Source organism: Anthonomus grandis, chromosome 15 (genome assembly GCF_022605725.1).
Source record: "Anthonomus grandis grandis chromosome 15, icAntGran1.3, whole genome shotgun sequence".
Classification (NCBI taxonomy): Eukaryota; Metazoa; Arthropoda; class Insecta; order Coleoptera; family Curculionidae; genus Anthonomus; species Anthonomus grandis.
In genome coordinates this window covers 21,981,867-22,004,256 of record NC_065560.1, presented here as the reverse complement: position 1 = coordinate 22,004,256, position 22,390 = coordinate 21,981,867, and the positions used below count along the sequence as shown (strand labels likewise).

General features: G+C 33.3%; 1 protein-coding gene across 1 annotated transcript in view; it reads right to left on the bottom strand.

Moving 5' to 3' along the window:
- LOC126744871 (DEAD-box helicase Dbp80) overlaps positions 1–22,390 on the bottom strand; it is a 67,751-nt gene that overhangs the window by 33,446 nt on the left and 11,915 nt on the right. The window contains exons 3-6 of the mRNA XM_050452438.1: positions 20,544–20,739; positions 10,240–10,354; positions 9,646–9,823; positions 9,352–9,589 (exon numbers count right to left, since the gene is read on the bottom strand). Coding sequence (XP_050308395.1) covers positions 9,352–9,589; positions 9,646–9,823; positions 10,240–10,354; positions 20,544–20,739 — 727 coding nt within the window. The remainder of the gene's footprint in view (positions 1–9,351; positions 9,590–9,645; positions 9,824–10,239; positions 10,355–20,543; positions 20,740–22,390) is intronic.

Below are 22,390 nucleotides of genomic sequence, written 5' to 3'. Positions count from 1 at the left end.
TTAAAACCTAAAAAATCAACAGGACCAGATAACATTCAGGCCTACATATACAAGGGCCTAGCAAAATTTATAGCTGCACCAATAAAACATATATTTAATTTATCTGGTTAACATAAACAATTTCCAGAAGCATTGAAAATGGCAGATATAACTCCTGTATTTAACAGTGGACATAAAAATGAAATAAAAATTATAGGCCAAAGTTTGATCAACATTTGAGTAACAATTTAACTGAATTTTTAATGCCAAAAATTTCAAAATTTCAGCATGGTTTCCTAAGGGGTAAATCTACTATTACTAATATTTCAATAATTTTAGAATTTTTTGCCGAGGCTATTTCCAATAAATATCAATTGGATGTAGTTTATACAGAATGTGAGAAAGCATTTGATAAGGTTGATCATGAACTGGTGTTTAAAGGTTGGTGGGCTTTGGAGTTGCGGAGGATCCGTGCTGCTTGTTGAGGTCCTATCTGATGAATAGAGTTCAGTGGGTTAGGGTTAGGTCTACAAGCTCGAGAACATTTATAGCAACCTCAGGGGTACCACAGGGAAGTAGCTTGGGTCCTCTGCTGTTTCTTAGCTTTATTGACCTTACCTCAGTGCGTCACTGAATTTGCTAAGTTTCTCTTTGCGGATGATTTCAAACTCTTCAGGGTTTTCGAGGCCCAGGAAGACTGTGACATATTGCAGCAGGATTTAGATATTTGTGTGGCGTGGTTTAGTAATAGTGGAATGGCTTTAAATGGGAAAAAGTGCTCTGTTACCTCTTTTACTACAAAAATAAATCCGGTCTTGAACCAGTATCATGTTGGAAATTATGACCTTAGTCGAGTCAGTGAGGTTAGACCTGGGTACCCTATTTCAGTCTAACTTAAAGTTTAATAGTGAGTTTTCTTATCTGCAATACTAAGCACTTCAAAATCGCTACAATAGTAAGATTATATAATGCTATAGTTAGATCTCACCTTGAATATACCTTTCAAATGAAGGGTACAGGGAAAAAACCAGATATGTCACTTTTTATTGAAAATCTCGGTAGAGGCGCCATTGAATTCTTCGAATGAAGACGCTTATTTTAGAGTACTACCGGGAAACATCCACCGTAGTCTTGCGTAAATTAGTATCTAAAATATAGCGTACCGAATAGAAACCAGCTTAGTCCAAACGTCCAGGGAAAAAAACAGCGATGTCGTGTAAACAAACCGGCTGATGCAATATTCATTTTTAAAAAACGTGCCAGTATTATTGTAACCGCAAAAGTGTGACTTCTTGTTTGTCTGTGTGATTAATAATAAACTATTATGGCTAATAGTGATTCGGAGGGATCCGTTGAGAACAAAATTATGCCTTCAAAAAAAAGAAAGAGAGCTGGTCGGATGTCAGTGTGGTCTCGAAAATGTTGAAGTTATCCACTCATGAAGCTGGACAGCCTTGTGATTGCTCAACATTAAAGTGCTTTGAGGTACTTAATGAGGCGCAAAGAGCAGAAATATTGAGACATTTTAATGCTCTGAGCTCTCACGGTGAGCAAAATTATTATTTAGCTGGTTTAATTACAGTCTTATCTGTCCAGCATAGAAGACCTCCAAGTTATGCGTATCGAGTTCGAGATGGTGATATTCCGGTGTGTGCCAAAGCTTTTTGTTCTATTCATGGGATTACAAAAAATAAAATAAAATTATATAAAGGAAAGCCTCAAACGAGTGGTGCAGCTCCTAAGGACAGAGGTGGAAAGCATAGTGCAACTCATAGGAAGCTGGATGACTTAACAAAAGGTTTGGTATATGACCACATCAAAAGTTTTAAGGGTCGTCACTATAGTCTAAAAGATATAAAAAAGACCTATTTACCAGAAGGACTTAATTTTTTTGGCAATCAAAAAAATTTTTAACCTGTTTAAGGAAAAGCATCTAAATGCTAAAGTCTCGTATGAAACGTACAGAACAATCTTTAATAAAGAATTCAATATTGCTTTTGGATACCCTAGAAGTGACATGCGCAACGTGTGATGAATTTCAAATTAAGCTTAAAAGTTTGACTGATACTGATGAAATTAGAGAATTAACCGTTATGAACGAGTTGCAAAAAAGCTGCAAAAAAAGCAACAAAAAGGAAGCCATCTGCATTGGTTTTGCAAAAAATATTTCAATTCCTAAAATTGCCACTAACGACGTGTATTATAAACGCCAATTGTCTATGTACGCCTTTAATGTACACTGTGTCCCATTTTGCATGAGACTGCAGGGTCTCTCTGTCATTTTTTAAGATAGAGCTTTGCGGTTTTCGCGACCCTGTATCACTTTTTTGTAAAACTTTTAAAGCCACAAACAGAAATATTCTAACTACTTTTGTTCCTGAAATAGAGGGTGAAAACGAAAATGTTCATTTTTGGAGATGTTATTATTTCTCAGGCCCTGTATAAGATAGAATAAAAATGAAAACTGCTTATAATAGATATTTTTACATAAAAGTCAGTGGCGTATTTAATTTTTTTTTCTAATGCACTGTTTTTAAGATTGGGCACAAACTTGGTATTTTTTAAATGGAACACCTTGTATATTTTAACGTCAAATTTTTGCATTTTTTTTTCTGAATACATTGATGTATCACAACCTACTCTTTAGTAAATTTTAGCTTCAAAAATCAGAAAAATCCATATTTATTTTTGTTTTTAATAGTAGGCCATGAATTCTTACACACATGCATTTAATTATTACTTTTTTAAAACGCCATGTGATTTAAACCTGTTTATTTAACTATATTTTAAACATTAACTTAAAATATTAATATAAACATAAAAATGTTAAAAACAAAAAAAATATATCGGACCAGGTTTAACATTAAAAACTAATTAGTAATTACAAGAATCAAATTAGAAAATTAATTACAAAAACCAAAAAAAAAACAACAAATATAAATTTAATAAAACTGTTCAAACTGCTGTCCATTTTGTCTTATACAAAAACCACATACAGTCTGTATTCGTCTTAAGGCATTTAAAATTATAAAGGGTTGCCTTTGTAAGTTTATGAATGCTTCTTCAGTTGTCGCTCGGAGTTCATTTATATTATTATGCCGATTTGCATAAATTTTATTTTTTAAGTACGACCATACAAAAAAGTCCAAAACACTTAAGTCCGGTGACCTCGGGGGCCATCTGATTGGCCCGTGTGTGCCAATCCAACGTCTATGAAAATGGGCACTTAAATATTCTCTAACTACCCTTGAATTATGAGCGGGCGCTCCATCTTGCTGGAAATATATTTGATGTCGCTGGGCTAAAGGTATGTCCTCCAGCAACTCTGGCAAATTATTTTGCAATATATTTAGATATCGTTGGGCAGTTAAGCTACCCTCAAAAATTGTATATACAATTTTAGTGCCCAATACAAAACAGGAAACACTAAAACCAAATCGGCCTTGTTGCTGTCGTTCAAAAGTAATATGTTGGTTTTCTTGATACCAATGTCTGGTATTTTGCCTATTAAATATGCCACTACTGCTTATATGGATTCGTCAGACCATATTACCTTTTTTACAAAATCCGGATCTTCATTAGTTTTGGTTAAAAACCAATTAGAAAATTCCAGTCGTTTAAACGGATCGTCAGGATGCAATTCTTGAATAATATTTATCTTATACGGTTTAAATTTATGCTTTTTTAAATTTTTTGCACTTTTGTTTTGGAAACTCCTAGCTCTTCCTCTATCTTTCTACAGGAAATTTGGGGTCTTGCTTCCACACACGCTAAAACAATTATTTCGCCAGCTTCATTTCTATCAACATGGGGTTGCCTAGGTTTTGAATAGCAGCCATAATTTAAAAGATTAGATTTTAACCGGAATACCGTAGCCCGAGATGGCTGACGTCTTTCTGGAAACCTAATAAGATCTTTTTTATTTTTTGAATTTTGTAACAAAATAAAATAAGCTAGAGCTTTACCTATTTAAATATAATTGCTGCGCCGCTTCGACATTTTCGTTAGAAAGGTTTAAACATTTTATAATATCATACTTTTCAAAATTTTGGAATTACATATTTTCACCGTCAGCCATCATTATTGATATGTATTGAGTCTGTTTGTGACTTAGTTTCCATTAATGCAATAAACAAAACATTTTTTTATGCATGTGTCAAAGAATTCATGGCCTACTATTAAAAACAAAAATAAATATGGATTTTTCTGATTTTTGAAGCTAAAATTTACTAAAAAATAGGTTGTGATACATCAATGTATTCAGAAAAAAAAATGCAAAAATTTGACGTTAAAATATACAGGGTGTTCCATTTAAAAAATACCAAGTTTGTGCCCAATCTTAAAAACAGTGCATTGGGAAAAAAAATTAAATACGCCACTGACTTTTATGTAAAAATATCTACTATAAGCAGTTTTCATTTTTATTCTATCTTATACAGGGCCTGAGAAATAATAACATCTCCAAAAGTGAACATTTTCGTTTTCGCCCTGTATTTCAGGAACAAAAGTAGTTAGAATATTTCTGTTTGTGGCTTTAAAAGTTTTACAAAAAAGTGATACAGGGTCGCGAAAACAGCAAAGCTCTATCTTAAAAAATTACAGAGATACCCTGCAGTCTCATCCAAAATGGGACACAGTGTACATGTCCTCTCTTCGGGTCAATCTATTTTTTATACTTATCATGAAGGAGAGGCTAATAAAGGATCAAACGGTGCATCTTTTCTTCTCCATTTTATAAATAATTATTTAGACGACGATGTTAAAGAATTGCAAATCTTCTGTGACTCTGCCGGAGGACAAAATAAAAACTTTACCATTTTTCCATTTATTCATTTTGTAGTAAACAACAAAATTCATAATCTAAATGAAATAAAAATCACATTCCCTATAAGAGGACACTCTTATTTGGAATGTGACAAAAATGTAGGATTTGAAGAGCCCCTTTGAGGTCCCGGAAGAGTTCGAAGAAGTCATTAGGCATTCCCGCTCTAAACCATCGCCGTTTGTTGTAGTGAGTGTGTCACAAAATATGATACTGGATTGGAAACATTTTTAAACACAATATATTTACAAAAATGCCCATTTAAAATCCAGATTTTGAAGGAAATAGTGGCATCATCTGATCATAGCCGCCTTATCTACTACCGTTCAACATACAATGGACCAGTTTTGTCTGGATTAATACGAAAACGCTTTGATCGAAATTCAGCTTTAAGATGCGAAGAAATTTTGCTGCCCGTTGATGTTTTGAATAATAATATCTATACAAAGTGTCTTATAAAAGTATGCTGTACAGGGTGGCCAAATAAGAATGCGAGGTACTGTATCTGGGAAACTATTCATCGTAGAAGCTTGCGATAAAAAAATTTATTACTAAAATGGCCAAGAGAATGACCTGGAAAATATTTTCAAGTTTCTAAAATGACCGCTAGGTCATTCTAGGGGGCGCAACTGCAATCTTGAATCTTGAAAACTGATGTTTCTGTAAATTTTGCTGAATTAACCTAACAAAAAAATAGCTGATTATTAAAGTAGAGACTAATCCGAACCTTTTTTATTTGAATAGTTTTGCTGTATCTCTAAAAATAAAGTGGTGGCGGGTGTTCAAAAGTTTGCTTAAAACACACCCTGTATACTAAAAACGCCTTAGCCGATTTTATCAAACTTGGGCTAGTTGAAAAGAGCTATTATTAAGCTACGAATATTATTATATTTCATGTTTTTTTAGTTTTACATCTCGCCGCTAGAGGGCTTTTTTCGGCTTTCTGACACAAATTACTAATTTTCTCAAAAAACTTAAATGCCTTGATATGATTTTTTTTTTCATAGAAAAATAGCTAAATGGTGTCTAAATAATCTTGCGAAAACCGCAACTCGATATCTTGTTCCTAACCTAAAATATAGGCCAAAGAATATTTTATACCCTTAAATTTTAATTTTTTTATACTAATTATTTTGGAATTTTTTAAAATTCACTACTTTTGAAAACAAAATTTACCATTTATGAAAATATTACCTAATATCACTAAAAGGTAAGTATTAATAATGCTTATATCAAAAATCAGACCTATTTTATGTTATATATTCACTATGGATATAATACGAAAAAAATAATTATTAGAAAGCAGGCCATGGAATGCAACAAAACAAATGTCTACTCAAATTATAAACATTCCTTAAATTATCAATAGTAAGTTGTCAAAAGTTTTACGTTACTTGAGCATTTTTTGTTTTTGCAAAATGCGTTTTACGAACGATGAAGCTGTTGATATGCTTGCGGTTTATTTTGAATGTCTTCAAAATGCTGCAGTAGCAAAAAGAGTTTATGCTACTCGATATCCAAATCGAAGTCCTTGCGATGTTAGATTTTTTCCCCGATTAGTAGCGAACTTACGAGCCAATGGTAGTTTTCGGCCTAGGTTTCAACGGCCAAGAATTAGAAGAAATGTGGACAATATTAACAGCGTACTGGGATATATTGAAGGAAATCCTCATGTTAACACAAGAGCATTATCCCTTGAATTAGGCATATCAAGAACAACGATTCAAAATATTTTGAAGGACAATAGGTAAATTCTAATAGCCATCGCCATATATGGATTTATTTAAGTTCAGCTTTTTTTTAAATATATTTATAGAATGCACCCATATCATGTTAATTTACATCAGGCATTGGAAGAAGCAGACTTTGACCGTAGGTTAGACTATTGCCACTGGATATTAGGCATGATACGCGAGGACAGAGATTTTTTATTTAAAATTCTTTGGACCGATGAAGCCACATTTAATAGTGAGGGTAGAGTCAACCTGCATAACATGCATTATTGGTCTGCAGAAAATCCGCATTGGTTGCGTGAAGTTCAGTACCAAGGGCGCTGGAGTTTAAATGTGTGGTGTGGTATACTTGGAGGCAACATTATTGGACCATATTTTTTTGAGCAATCTCTAAATGGCAATGTTTTTTTCGACTTTTTGGTAAATCAATTCCGTTGTTGCTGGAAGATGTGCCACTGGAAGTCCGGCAAAATTTGTTTTTGCAGTTGGATGGTTGTCCAGCACATTTTGCTAGGAATGTGCGAGAGCATATTAATAACATTTTTCAACGGCGGTGGATTGGAAGAGGAAGCCTGTTTCCATGGCCTCCGCGATCCCCAGACTTAACCTGTCTTGATTTCTATTTATGGGGGCGGTTAAAGGACATTGTATTTCAGACTCAGCCTACGACTAGAGAAGATATGAAAAACCGCATTCGTAATGCAATACATACCATACCGAGAGCCGAAATTGAAGCTGCAGTTCTATCTACCCATGAGAGGCTTCAGCAATGCATAGAGCGTGATGGTCAGCATTTCGAGCATTTACGGGGGCATTAAAACCCTTTCTTTTTAAAATCGGTCCTTTATAGGGCCACAACTTACATTATAAAAGAAATTCGAAATAAATTATTTTGTAGTTTTTATAAATATTAAGGGATTTCCATATAAAATTTTCTTTGGCCTAAATTTTAGGTTAGGATGAAGATGTTAAAATGCGGTTTTCGCAAGCATATTTAGGCGTTATTAACCTATTTTTTTGTATAAAAAAAATTTATACCATTGCATTTAAGTTTTTTGAGAAAATTAGTCATTTGTGTCAGAAAGCCGAAAAAAGCCCTCTAGCGGCGAGATGTAAAACTAAAAAAACATGAAATATAATAATATTCGTAGCTTAATAATAGCTCTTTTCAACTAGCCCAAGTTTGATAAAATCGGCTAAGGCGTTTTTAGTATACAGGGTGTGTTTTAAGCCAACTTTTGAACACCCCCCACCACTTTATTTTTAGAGATACAGCAAAACTATTTAAATAAAAAAGGTTCGGATTAGTCTCTACTTTAATAATCAGCTATTTTTTTGTTAGGTTAATTCAGCAAAATTTACAGAAACATCAGTTTTCTAGATTCAAGATTGCAGTTGCGCCCCCTAGCGGCCATTTTAGAAACTTGAAAATATTTCCAGGACATTCTCTTGGCCATTTTAGTAATAAATTTTTTTATCGCAAGCTTCTACGATGAATAGTTTCCCAGATACAGTACCACGCATTCTTATTTGGCCACCCTGTACAGTGTTTCATTTAAAACTCTTTTAGATAGAAGAAGGATACAAGCTGTGATATTTTTTACAATATATTAAATAACTTTAACTATAAAGACTGTAACTTGGTCAATTATATTCGACTAAATGTACTAAAAAATAATCTTAGTCCTCCAAATGATCAAAAATTCTTTAAGATTGATCCAAATAACAATTATCCCCATTCAACCGAATGATGACTGTTACAACTGAAGTTTGTACTCAAGCTAAGATAAACATTACTTCTTTGAAAGATTTTTAACATTTGAAAGCTTTACTGTGATTTTCCATTTAACTATTATACAGGGTGTCCCGAAATTACATCGCAATATTTTACCAGCCGCATCGTTGTCTAAAAATAAGACAAAAAGTCCATATACAGTATGGTTCAAAAGTGCATCGTTTTTAAGTTACAGGGTGTTTTATGAATCATGTTAAGATGGTTTTTTGTTAATATATCCGGAACGCCTAGTTGTAATCTTTCGAAATTTTCAACATTTACTATTGGTTTTATTAAAAACTGATATTGCAACCATTTTTGCCAAAATATATACAGGGTCGTGTAAAATAAGTGGTCGGTAAAGTTTAAATTGTTAAAACTTGTTTTCTAGCAACTCCGTGATCATTTTGGTATTAGAATTGAAAAGAACAAACATTTGATATAAAAAAGGTGCTCTTGTCTAATTTCGATAGGAGCTTCCATTTTCGAAAAAATCAATTATTAATAAATCATGAATTGGTATTTCAAAAAGTAACTACAAATAACATCTTGTAAAATAATAGTTGGCTGTGTTTGTTGACAATTGACATCATTGCAACTATGGATGAAAAAACACAAAAAACAAGGTTACCTTAGTAAGGGTGTTACATAGTTGCATGAATTATTGTATGTTCAAAAATTCAACCGTAAATTTCTCAGTACCTGTTGACACTAACTAGCTAGTGTCAACAGATGGTTTTAAAAAAGCTTCGATAAAAAGTGCAAACCGCATTTGTCTATGTCTAACCGTTTGGATTTTATAACATGTCAAAAGTGCAAATATACCGATCTTCAACTGTCAATAACTCAAAAACAAATGAAGATAGGTATAGGACATTGTACATGAAATATGTCTAGAATTTTCTCTTAAATTATTTATTTTATGTATGACATTATTTGCATGATTACATGAGTGTGTAAAAATTTATGCAAATAAAAATTACTACTAATAATATTGCGTTAATCGAAGCTTAATTAAAATAATATTATAACAAAAAACTTACGTGACAAAAAATGATGGCTTGTCCAAGACCCAGCATACCATATATATTAGTAACTGCAGTGTATTTTTGTTCAGGATTAGCACACCTAACATAATACTGTGCTATATTATCCAAGCTTTCCTCTTCCCGTTTCAGCCTGATTACTATTGGATTTTTCACGATATGTTCCGCAAAATCCATAACTTCTGAGGTATAAGTCGCCGAGAAAAACATCATCTGACATTTGGGGCTCAGTTCCCTAAAATCCTATGGTGTAAAAATAATAAAAATAAGGCTATTTGTGTGTTTTTTTACTTGTGTATTCGGATGCATTGGTCCTGATGCCCTTGTTGTGCTATCATGACATCGGCTTCATCCAGTACAAATACGCTAATTTTCTTAAGATCAAAAAATTTTAATTTGAGTGCCCAGTCCATAACTTTGCCTGGCGTGCCAATTATAATGTGTTCTGTGAGTTTTGTGTTCCTGGGAACTAAGATAAAATGAAATATAGAAAAATATTATGAATATTTTTAATATGAGTTTGCATTAAACATAAATTTAGAAGAAAAACCAAATAAATTGTTCCACAATGCGGTGTAATGGGTTTTTTAAGCTGTAAATGTCACCGCTAACTTTTGAAAGAAAAAACCATTGAAAAGTCTTGGCTATAAAAGTATTTTAGGATATAAATTAATAAATATTACATTTGTGAATATACAAAAAGGAAGATGGATGTGTTGCTCTTGGAAAGTTAGTATTTAGAGCAATTTACTAACTATTGTAATATTTAGATTTTAAATTTTCAGCTTAAGCACCTAATGTTTTGACAAAGAAATTATTACATATTTTAGATAAGTATGTTTTGAAAATATGTAAAACGAATTTTAATAAATATACAATTCCTACCTTCCTCTCCTCTAACTGCAAATCTCATTTCAATTTCAGGACAAAATTTGGCCATATGTGCTGCAGCCTCACCAGTCTGTATGGCTAGTTCATAGGTGGGTGATAGACATAATACCTAAAGTACAACACAAATTTCTATAGAAAACTATATATGATCTTAAAGAGAAAAAAAGAAAAAACCGTTCATGAAGTCATTTTCTAATACATAAATGAGTTGTGAGAGTAAGCAGGGCCGTATCTGGACCAAAATGTGGGGGGGGGGGAGTTAGGCCAGTGACATTTGAGAAATTAGGGATAAAAAAACTTTAATTTATAAATACGTTTTACTAAAAGAAGATACCACTTTAAACTAAAAAACACATTTAACAACGTTAAAATTTTAAAAATAGTAATTATAATAACAACTGAATATTTCTTTGCTTTTCCCTCGCAAAACGATTTAAGACCTCTGCGGTATCAATTATAATATTTCTATGCACGCTTAAAAGGGCAAGTCCTGTTAGCCGCTCTTGACCAGTTGAATTGCGCAAATAGTCTTTTAAACGACTTAGCGATGAAAATGATCGTTCTGAAGAGGCTGTAGATACAGGTAACGTAGCCAGAATTTGCAACAGAGTATGAATATTGGGAAACAAAGATGGATTACATGCTGATAATGCATCAAGAGCATTTTTTGGCCTTTCTGCTTGAGGCAGCTTAATCCATTTTTGTTTCCACAACTGTAGTTCTGCAGATAATGTATCTAGGTCCAAAAATTCCTCATATAGTAACAAGTCTTCGATTTTTACTATGTGTGCTTCGCACATATTTGGTACTAGACAATATAATGATGAAAGTGATTTTTCGTGATTTGCAAATCTTGCAGATAGTTCTTCTATAAATTGATCAAAAAAAGGAATTGCAACTGTGATTCGAAAATATTCCTCTGCAGTAGCTACCATGGCATTAGAACGATTCTACTGTCGTGAAACTATTCTAGGTATTTTCATGCATTCTTCATCATCTATAGACTTTATAATAGCTTCAGATTTTCTAAAAATATTTTTGAATTCTTGATCTATATTCAGTCTCATATTCCTGACCTGACTAATAACAGTATTCACATGCTCAACAGCACTAAATAGATCAAAATCCACAGTCTGGAGAATTCTGCATAACGGTAGAGTAAAAGCAAATAAAGTGGACGCTGTTAACATACTGATAATAAACTCACTGGTCATAATAGCTCGAAGGAACTGCAAAGCTTTTGAAGAAGTTTCGATGTCTCTTACTTGTTTTAGTTCTTCTAATGTTTCAATAATGGGTTTAAAAACTTCAGTAAACCTAATTAGTCCATCATCATTTTCCACCCACCGAGTTTCACACATGGATGTTAACTTAGTCCATTTACTATTTGGAACATATTCTTTAATTTTATTTTTTAATATCTCAGTACGCATAGCTGATATTTTTATAAAATTTGCAATATATTTTATTGTTCCAATACAATTTCTGATACTCTGAACCTTACAGAAATGGGCAGGAGCTAAATTTAAAGAATGAGCACTATAGTGCACATCTATTGCAGCTGGATATTTTTCTCTAATTATAGCCTGGACACCTTTAAAACTGCCACTCATTGCAGCGGCCCCATCATAACCCTGTCCAACCATGTAAGTGCAATTCACTCCAAGTGCTTGTAAACTTTCCAGCATTACTGTAGCTAAATTCTTACCAGTAGTATTCTGAACAGCTACAAATTTCAAAAAATCTTCCTTCAATGTATAGGAAGAGTTGTCGACATTTTTATCAAAATCTATATATCTTACACAAAGGGATAATTGTTCAACACGAGAAATATCTGTAGTTTCATCCATCAGAATAGAAAAATATTTTGCTCTGTTTATTTTAACTACAATTTCATGTTGTATTATTTCGCCACAAATTTTGATTATATTATTTTGAATTATTGGGCTTATGTACATTGCGTTTAACGATTGTCCTCGAATGTGATCCATTAAATTTTTGTCTCCACATGAGAGCCGCATACGTAGTAACGCCCTGAAATTTCCGTCATTATGAGTGAGCCGATCCAAAGTTATGGGTCTAGACTCGGAAGTTCCTCGTAAAGCTAACTCTTGAAGGCCACATAAGATAATTGTCTCAATAATTGGTACTAGCTTTCTTCTGTTTTCTGCAATTTGCCGGCTGGAATCGAGTTGCATCATGATATCTGGTGTAGATCTATTAAAAGTTGCAATAAAGATATCGGCAAAAACGGAGTTATTTTTGTGATAGTCAGTTTTACCGTGTTGAATAAATACCTCAATAGCATCTTTCCACTTGTTAAAAGGTTTTGCATCTAAAGCGTTAAGCTTCTGATGATCTCCTTTTCCACTAAACTCACATGAGAAAACTGCACAATATTTACAAACTGCACCTTGTTCATCTTTGGCAGTGTAGCTAAGCCACTGAAAGCGTTTTAGCCAGTGGCGAAGCGTACGAGTAGACAAGGTAGACACTGTCTACCCAAAATTATCCAGTAATTTGTCATTAATTTATTACGTAATTATTTCATGTAATTGTTGAATTAAAATTTAAAAAAAAATTAACACAGAACGTAGTCGCTCTCCTTACCATTATTATATAGTATCTAAACGGCTATAATATCTATCTATAATATCTAAGGCGCGCCCCGCCTGACGCACCAATTAAAATAAAAATGCAGGGCTGACACCCAATTAATGTATACGAGCCCCAGGAAGACACATTGATATTTGGCTTCCGAAATTTGGAGCATCTAATCGAACGAAATACGCATCAAGCAGGCGACAGAGGTCCGGCCGCATCAGTATTCAGTCTATTACGTCTGCGAAATTTACTCGCGGGAAAGACATTCGAGCTTTTGTCTATCGAAGTCGACCAGCTATTTTATTATGCTCTTGAGGGTTATTGTTTATGGATACGCTTGATCTGGTCGGCCGCAATACATCTTCAGTTTTGTTTTTTGATGAATCTGTATTTGGTATTTGGTGCGGACGCGTGCTATTGTAATTTAATAATTAGTATTTTTATTTTTGGGTATATAGAGAAGATTTTTTTAGTGGATATTTTAGGGGTTATTTATGAACGACTGTTTGATATTGGCAATTGTATTTTAGTTGTGTTTTTATTTGTCTTTAATTAATTTTAAAATAATGGATTTATAAGTTATGGTTAGACCTATGTTGTGTTTTTTTTGTAAGTAGTATTTATTTTTATCTATCTATCTTTTTATGCTAGTAGTAATTATTTTTTTCTTTTTTATATCACTACATATTTTTCTCTTTGAGTTAATATTTCATGCGCTTTCATTCCCTATTTCATTAAAGTGAATAATATTGAATACACATTTTTTTCTAATTAACAATTTTCATTGTTTGTCTACCCGAAAGAAAAGTTCACGCTTCGCCACTGGTTTTAGCCACCCCAATTGAAATTTTAAGTTTCTTTTTTTAGAAATAGGAAACTTATATTTTTCATCTGGAATCCATCCAGCCGTCAATAGTTTATATTTAAGAGCATTATCAAGTTTTTTCACAAAACATCAACCGATGTCTAACTCATGGATATTATCTTCAGATGTTGCGATTTCATCTTTATGCATCAAATTTACTGTTTGGCTGCAACTTGCAATTTCTTCTGTTGATTCGGTTAAGGTCGTTGAGAGTTTATTCTTTTTCATCAAAAAATCAGTTAAAGAGATTTGCAAACTTCGTTTTGCCATTTCGATTTAATTTCTGAAACAAAATTATAAATTTAACCTTCATTTACATTGGAATTTCAAACCAAATTAAGTAAGTTGAAATTCAAAGATTTACGCTTGCAGGGTCCAAGCAAAAATTATTTTTAATGTAAATGGTTGTAGAAGTTTCCTATTTGACAGCCTAAATTTTAAAAAGAAAAATTTTAATGTAAATGGGGTTTTAATAAAAACTGTTAAATATATCAGTGACAATGAATGGAAAGATTAAAATATATCAATGAAAGCTCTTCACCTATAGATTAGCCATCACCTACTTATTTTATGCCTAAGCAACTAACTCATTTTTAAAAACAAAAAATATTAAAAATGCCCGAATCGTAGAGCTACCATGGCGCTTCCCAAGCGGCAAAAATATGAAAACAGAACCAGTGGCGATCACGCCGATAGTCAAACACATCGGGAGGCGAGAGCAGCTTGATAAATGATATTCGGGCCCCTTGGTGGAAATTTAATCCTTGAAAGTTGTGCCGTCAAATTTTGGCGGGTTTCATCTAGTGTTTTAAAATCAGTTTTGAATTTTGTATCAAATTATATGCATAACTCATGTAGCATAATCTATAAGTACTAACTAATCATTTTAAAATAAAATATAGGTAAATTTGTGATGACTTGTATTTTTTTCGTACTTTTTATGTATATTTTTCTACCTATTTTTCATTTAGTGAAAAAAATGCGAAAACATAATTATTTATAATTCACAGAGGACAGGGTTGACCATAAAAACATTACAGAAACACTATTGTTGGTCTATTAAATAATATTATATTATGAATAGTAACTATTAATTAACAAGTTAGTACACAGTATAATATGGTTGGTACAAAAGATTTACTCCTAACAGTCCTAACCTAACCTAAAAATAATAAATAGACGAATCTATTCATGTCCCATGCCGCGGAGCAGCGTTGCACGATTTTCAGATCTCAAGCTTGATCTTCTTTTTTTTTAACGATTCCAGACTATTGTGAGTTTATTTTTCGTTCATTTTTAATATAGAAAAAGTGATTTTGCACTTTAGAAATTTCCTTTTTTGACCAATAGAGTGATTTAAATACTATTTTATTGTATTGTTGACCGTGATTAAGTAAATTAAAAAAAAAAAAGAGTTATAGTTACCAGTCGTTTCAATTTTATTTTACGTTATAAGATTTTCGGGGGGGGGGTTTCAACCCCCAAACCCCCCTCCCCCCAGATACGGCTCAGAGAGTAAGGAAATAAGAAAATTAACTTGAAAATCGGTAAAGCGTAGAGAAATGACAACACAGTGAAAAAAAGACAAAAACTAACTGAAGATAGAAAAAAAGAAATTGGAAAAATAAATGGAAAAAAGGGTCTGAGGATGAAAACTTCAATCCTCCTTATTTTAAAACGTCAATAAATCCTACAGTGACAAATCATTAGCTTAATTTAGAGTACAATCAAAGAACTAAAAAATTAAAAAGCACAACTAAAAATAATAAATACATTCAAATTAGAAAATTCAATTTTACAAGACAAATTATCATCTCTTGAAAATAAAATGAACGAACTCAATTAAAAAAAAATGAAGACCAATAAAAATCTATTAACGAATTAATGAACAAATTAGATCTGGTTAAAATAAATAAGGAAGTAAACAATGAAAATACTAAATTAAGAAGAGAACTAAAAAGATGCCACCAATTTAGCAAAAACGGCGAAAAAAATAAGGAAAAAAGAGTACTGTCGCCTTCTGCAGAAGCTGATCTGTCGGCCTACAACAAGGAGGACGGAATGGTGGTGCAGGAGACAACAGAAGACTATACTCAATAATGTCAATCAGAATACGAATATGAACCCTTAAATGACCCAATGGAAACTGATAATGTAAATAACATCAATATAAGTCAGACTGACATAACTGAAATAACCCCAATCTTGCAAACTAGTGAGGAAAAGGAAAATCTTTCTCAACAAAAGTCTTAAAAAAACTACTCCACATAATAAAAAAAATGTAAACTCAATATAATTTAAAATTAAATAAAAAAAATATAATAATAGTACTCAAGCAATAGATCACATATTATTATCGTTAAATATAAATTTATTTAACGATTTTTTAGTAAATTTTTGTTTTTGATATATTTATCTACCCTATATGGTCAAGGTATATTTTTTAGATTGTAGAAAATACGTATATCATATACGATTCTGTTTACACAAGGGAGAAAATGTCGGCATATAATAAAATTGACACGGGATTCACATATCTAGTTTTTAAACTGGATTACTACATCTTAAATATTTAATAAAAATTCTAATGATCTCTTACCTCCCCGCCCACCCCGTTTACCCAGTAAGAATTTTTTTTTTAAAATCGCCGTTTTTCGTTCATAATATCCAATCTAATAATACTTATATAATATATATATATATATATATATATATATATATATATATATATATATATATATATATATATATATATATATATATATATATATATATACACTACCGCTCAAAAGTATTTGCCCACATATGACCCAACTAAAAATAATAAACCCATCAGTTATTCTTATGAAACGGTTTATTTATAGCAAAATGAATATAAACAATACATTTTTCAATTAATTAAATTTAAGAAAATCAAATTTTGGATTCATCTACATGCCCGCCTCGATTTTTAATAACAGCTTCACAGAGTTTCGGTAGTCTTCTAATTAATTTGTCCAAAGTTTCCTGAGGTATCTTGTGTCACTCTTCTTGGATGATCCTCCACAAGTCTTCTTTTGATGTAGGACATGATTTTCGCACTTGTCTATCCAGTTCATCCCACAGTAATTCGATAGGATTGAGGTCCGGTGATTGTGGGGACCATACCATAACTTTCAGAAGATGTTGCCTTTGTAATTGACCTAAATATTGCTTGCACAACTTCGACGTGTGCTTGGGGTCATTGTCATGTTGAAAGATGAAGTTTTCCCCAATTATTCGAGTACCAGAAGGAAGTACATTGTGACTTAAAATTGTTTTGTAACCCTCTTTTCGAAGAATTCCCTCTATTCTAATTAGATCGCCCACTGCAGATCCTCCGAAACAACCCCACACCATCACCGAACCACCACCGTGTTTAGGAGGGCCACCGTACAACAGCGAACAAAAACTCGCCTCTTCGTTCCAAAAACCTCGAATTTCGACTCGTCACCACTCCAGAGAACTTTCTTCCATTTATTGGGCCTACTCAAGTCTTTTCTTCTTATTAAAATCCTTCAGTAGCGGTTTTGATACAGCTAAACGTCCTTTAAGACCAGCATTATACAGTCGCCGTTTTTCTATCGAAACACTGACCGCTTTTTTACACTCCTTGTTGATTTTTTCTATGATTTCAGGGGCGGTAAGACGTCTATTGCGTTTGCTTGTAATTATAATATTTAAATCCTCCTTTTAACTTGTCGCCTTTGACCTTCCCGATCGAGGTTTGTTGCCAATAGTCCCTTCTCTGGTGAATTTCCTAACATTATGATCGACAGTCCGCCTTGGAATTCCCAAATCCGTCGAAATTTGACGGTTAGTCTTTCCAGCCTTATAAAGTCCAATAATAATACCTTTTGTTTGTAAAGCCTACTTAAAAATATGTAAAAAAAATAGGAAAATCGCATTTATTCTGCATCTAATAAAAAAAATTGGCATGTGATACATCGTTGAATTTGTAATAAAAAATGGAATCAGATACAGGGTATACTTTTTTCCGGGCCATAAAAAAAAAAATTGATGATGGTTTCTCGAGAACGAAACGTCGGATACAAAATCTAAAAACGCCATCACGTAGCTCTCAAAAAGTGCCAATGAAAAAGTGTTGTTAGTTTTTCTAAAACGTTTAAAATAAGATCAGAAAAAAATAAAATCGATTTTGGCAAATTTTCGTTTTTTCCTAATATCTCGGCAGGCCACGAAAATTTTTGAATTTTCTCAACGGCATTTAAATACGCATCAAAGTACGCAACTTTTTTATAATTTGACGTAGGCTGTAACTTCAATAGGTACTGAGATCCCCATGCTTAGGATTCTTATCTTGGACACTCTGTATATACATATATACAGGGTGGTCTATTTAACTTAAGACATCGCAATATCTCGAAAACTAAACATGTATCCAGAAAATGTTTCATGTGGAGTTTGAATGGTTTCCAGGGGGCCATAAAATGACGTCATTGGTTTGACCTTGAGTGAACGTCTTCAAGGTCAAAAGAAGGTCAACTTCACCTTTTTGCATAGAAACCTCTATTTTTTAAATAGTATTTGATTTAGCGTTAAAAAATAAGTAACTTTGATCTGACACTTTTTTACATGTGACCTCTCCTTTTCAAGATATTAGTTCTTGATTCTTTTACGAATAGCTTTAGTTCAGCAATTCTTCAATATTGTTGTGACAAGGCATTGATGATCAATGATCAATGCAAGTTGTTATGATGCGAAAATTTTCTAGTGCACAGATCTCACGTGTTTATCCCAGGTATTTCAGGCGATTGTAAACAAATACTGATGAATAAAGTAAATGAGAGATTATTTTGGTTCACAGTATTCATTCAGTTATCAAGTATTTGACTATTTTGTTGAGTGACTATGGAATGCCTAACAATAAATGAAAAAGTTGAAATGGTCCTTATCTATGGTGAATCTGAACAGAATATTAATAGAGCCAATGAACTGTATACCATGCTACATCCTCAACGGCGACATCCATCGCGAGCATCATTTTATCGTGTAGTGAACTACTTTGTAGAAGATGGAAGTGTGAAAACAATAAATCGATCACGAAAGAGAAGCATTACCAGTCAAAATAATGAAATTCCCGTCTTAGCTGCAGTTGCCCATAATCCTGGAGTCAGCTCACGATCAATTTCTTCTGCTTCTAGAATCTCCAAAACAAGTGTCCTGAGAATTTTGAAACGCCACAAGTTTCATCCGTATCACTTTTCGTTACATCAAGAGCTTCACGGGAATGATTTCCAAAATCGAGTGTTGTTTTGTGAATGGGCCCAAAATCAATTGCATGAAAATAACAATTTCTTTCTGCGCGTGTTATTCACCGATGAAGCTTCTTTTACAAACTATGGTGAAGTTAATCGTCATAACATGCATTATTGGGCAGTTGAAAATCCCAGGTGGTTTCGAGCGATAGAACATGGCCATGGTCTGTGAATGTCTGGTGTGGCATCATCAATGATAAAGTCGTCTTATTTTATTGATGGTGTCCTTACAGGCCAAAAATTCCGTAATTTTTTGCTGGAGATTCTACCAGTATTTTTGGAAGATGTGTGTTTTGAAGTGAGACTAAATATGTGGTACCAGCATGATGGTTGTCCTGCACATTATTCACGCGTTGCGCGCCAAGTGTTGGATCGTGACTTCAATGGACGTTGGATAGGTCGTGGTGGAGCAGTTCACTGGCCGCCACGGTCACCTGATTTGACGCCCTTAGATTTTTTCTATGGGGTTATTTGAAGGAGATCTTGATTGAATTGATCGTATATCGCGATCCACCAACGACTCCCGGAAATATGAAGCTGCGAATCACGGAGGTTTGCGGGCAGATAACTCCACAGATGCTGCACTCTGTTCATCAATCGTTTAGAAAGCGAGTGGAAAAATGTATAGAAGTGAAAGGTCAACACTTTGAACATTTATTGAAATAATTTTCTGACTTTTTTTGTTTCAATTTCTTTTATTTGAACTTTGTACGTTTTATCTTCAAGTTTTCGATTCTATTGATAATAAAATTCTATCATAAGATACTTTCACTCCTTTTGATAGATCATCGGATACTTACCTACAAGGGCAAATGTCATTGTCAAGGAAAAAATTCGTTTAGAAATCGAACAAGGAAAGAATTAATATCTTGAAAAAGAGAGGTATGTAAAAAAGTGTCAGAGGAAAGTTACTTATTTTTTAACGCTAAATCAAATACTATTTAAAAAATAGAGGTTTCTATGCAAAAAAGTGAAGTTGACCTTCATTTGACCTTGAAGACGTTCGCTCAAGGTCAAACTAAGGACGTCATTTTATGGCCCCCTGGAAACCATTCAAACTCCACATGAAACATTTTCTGGATACATGGTTAGTTTTCGAGATATTGCGACTTCTCAAGTTAAATGGACCACCCTGTATATGTAAGACAACAATATTCTATTGTCTTATTGTGCTATGTTATGCTCATGCATGCTCGAGTTAAACAGCACATATGCACCAATTAAATGAACAACAGAACCTACTCACATATCCATAAAATCAACATTCATATAGAATTATTGCTAGCAGTATCTCTTAACCAAATATCATAAAACCGAAAATGTGTATCCCCATGGGGTGAAATTTCACAATCCATACACGTATTAAGAACATATAGTTTTATGGAATTTTGGAATAGGTTTTATTTGAGCATTTTCGAAAATTTTAAAGTTTAAGTGCTTTTAACTATTATTTCTCAATTCCCTCATTTAGTAACAGATAAATGGGAAATCTACATAAAACAATAAATTAATTAAATATGAAAGATACATACCTGCGGATAATGCTTGTCAGGATCAACCCTACTCAGCATAGCTAGTACAAATGCAGCAGTTTTTCCAGTTCCAGACTGGCTTTGTGCTATAAGATTTTGACATGGATCAGCCAATAGAGTTGGTAAAGCTGTCTCCTGAATTTTAGAAGGTGCATTAAATCCCATTTCATACACTCCCTTTAGAAGGTTTGGTTTTCTGTAAAACAATAAGCCATTATATATAGAAAGCATTTTTTTAAAAAATCTATGACTTTATTAATATACAGTGAGTTAGAACAAATTCATTTAAAATTCAGGGGTGTGTTCGAAAAAAAACGCGATTTTTTTGATGATAAATCCAAGGGTGGACCAAAAATGAGCTACGACTATCAACTTAATTTTTTTTAATAGAAACACCAATTATTTACAGTGAAACCTCCCGATACGGACACCTCCAATACACGGACAACTCTCTTGAGCGGACATTTTTTTTGGTCCCAATGAAAATACACTAAATTCCCATATGCTTTAACGAACACTCTCTCGGGCGGACGCGGACACCTAAAAGTGGTCCGAAGAACCGCTAAACCTTCTCTTGAGCGGACACAGAAATAATTTAAACACGCAATCGGGGATTGCATTGGCGCCAGAGCCTGGGTTTTCCCCGATACGACGGTACTCCTCGCATGGCGCCGGTTTGTCGGGATGTTTTTGTGTTTTGACTGTTTTGTTAATGCATTTGGCTTTAGTTTATTGTCGTATCTTCTAGCGTTATTAGCGTAACAACCGATATGTCGTCGAAACGTAAAGTGCTAACTCTTAAAGAAAAAGTTGACTTAATTGAGATATTTAATAAAGACAAACTAAGCGTACGCTACTTAGCTAAACGGTTTGGAATAGGAAAAACACAGGCAGCTGAGATTATTAAAAATAAGGATGTTTTATTAAGTAAGTTCCACTCAAATATAAATGTGAATGAAAAAAGAAGCTTCCTAAGAGAAGAGGGCAGAAATATTGACAGACAGTGCTATGAGTGGTTCATTAGACCTCGAAGCAAAAATATTCCATTATCAGGTAACATACTTCAATTATTACACATATTACTGTATATTTTACATGTGCCTATTATTTTTTTAGGTACAATTGTTAAAACGAAAGCCAAAGAAATCGCTGATGGTTTGGGGTATAGAACTTTCAGTGCATCAGAAGGTTGGCTGCAAAACTATCAGTGGGGAGGCCGCAAGTGTGAACTCTATAATTAAGAACTATGCTCCCAAAAATATCTATAATGCTGATAAGACTGGGCTATTTTTCCGAGCAGTGCCAAACAGGACTCCACATTTGAAGCGAGAAAGATGTATTGGAGGTAAATTTTCAAAAGAGAGACTGACTATACTTTTTTGTGTAAATATGGAGGGACAAAAAGAAAAACCTCTAGTGATCGGAAAAACGGCCAAACCAAGAGCATTTAAAAATATTAATGTGAAAGAATTTTCAGTTACTTATAGGTGGAATAAAAAAGCTTGGATGACCGGTGAACTAATGGCCGAATAGTTAAATCAATTTGATAAAAAAATGATGCGTGAAAAACGAGAAATTTTATTATTTCTCGACAATGCATGTTGTCACCCAAAGGATATAAGATTGAAAATATTAAATTGATTTTTTTGCCTCCAAACTGCACTTCTATTGTACAGCGTTTAGAGCAGGGCATTATTAAGAGTTTTAAAACATTTTTTAGGACAATCATTATTAAAAAACTTTTATTAGCCATAAATACTGCTGAATCAGCCCAAGAATTAGCCAGAAAAATACACGTCCTAGATGCTTTTACTTTATAAACATTGCATGGGACCAAGTGACAAAGA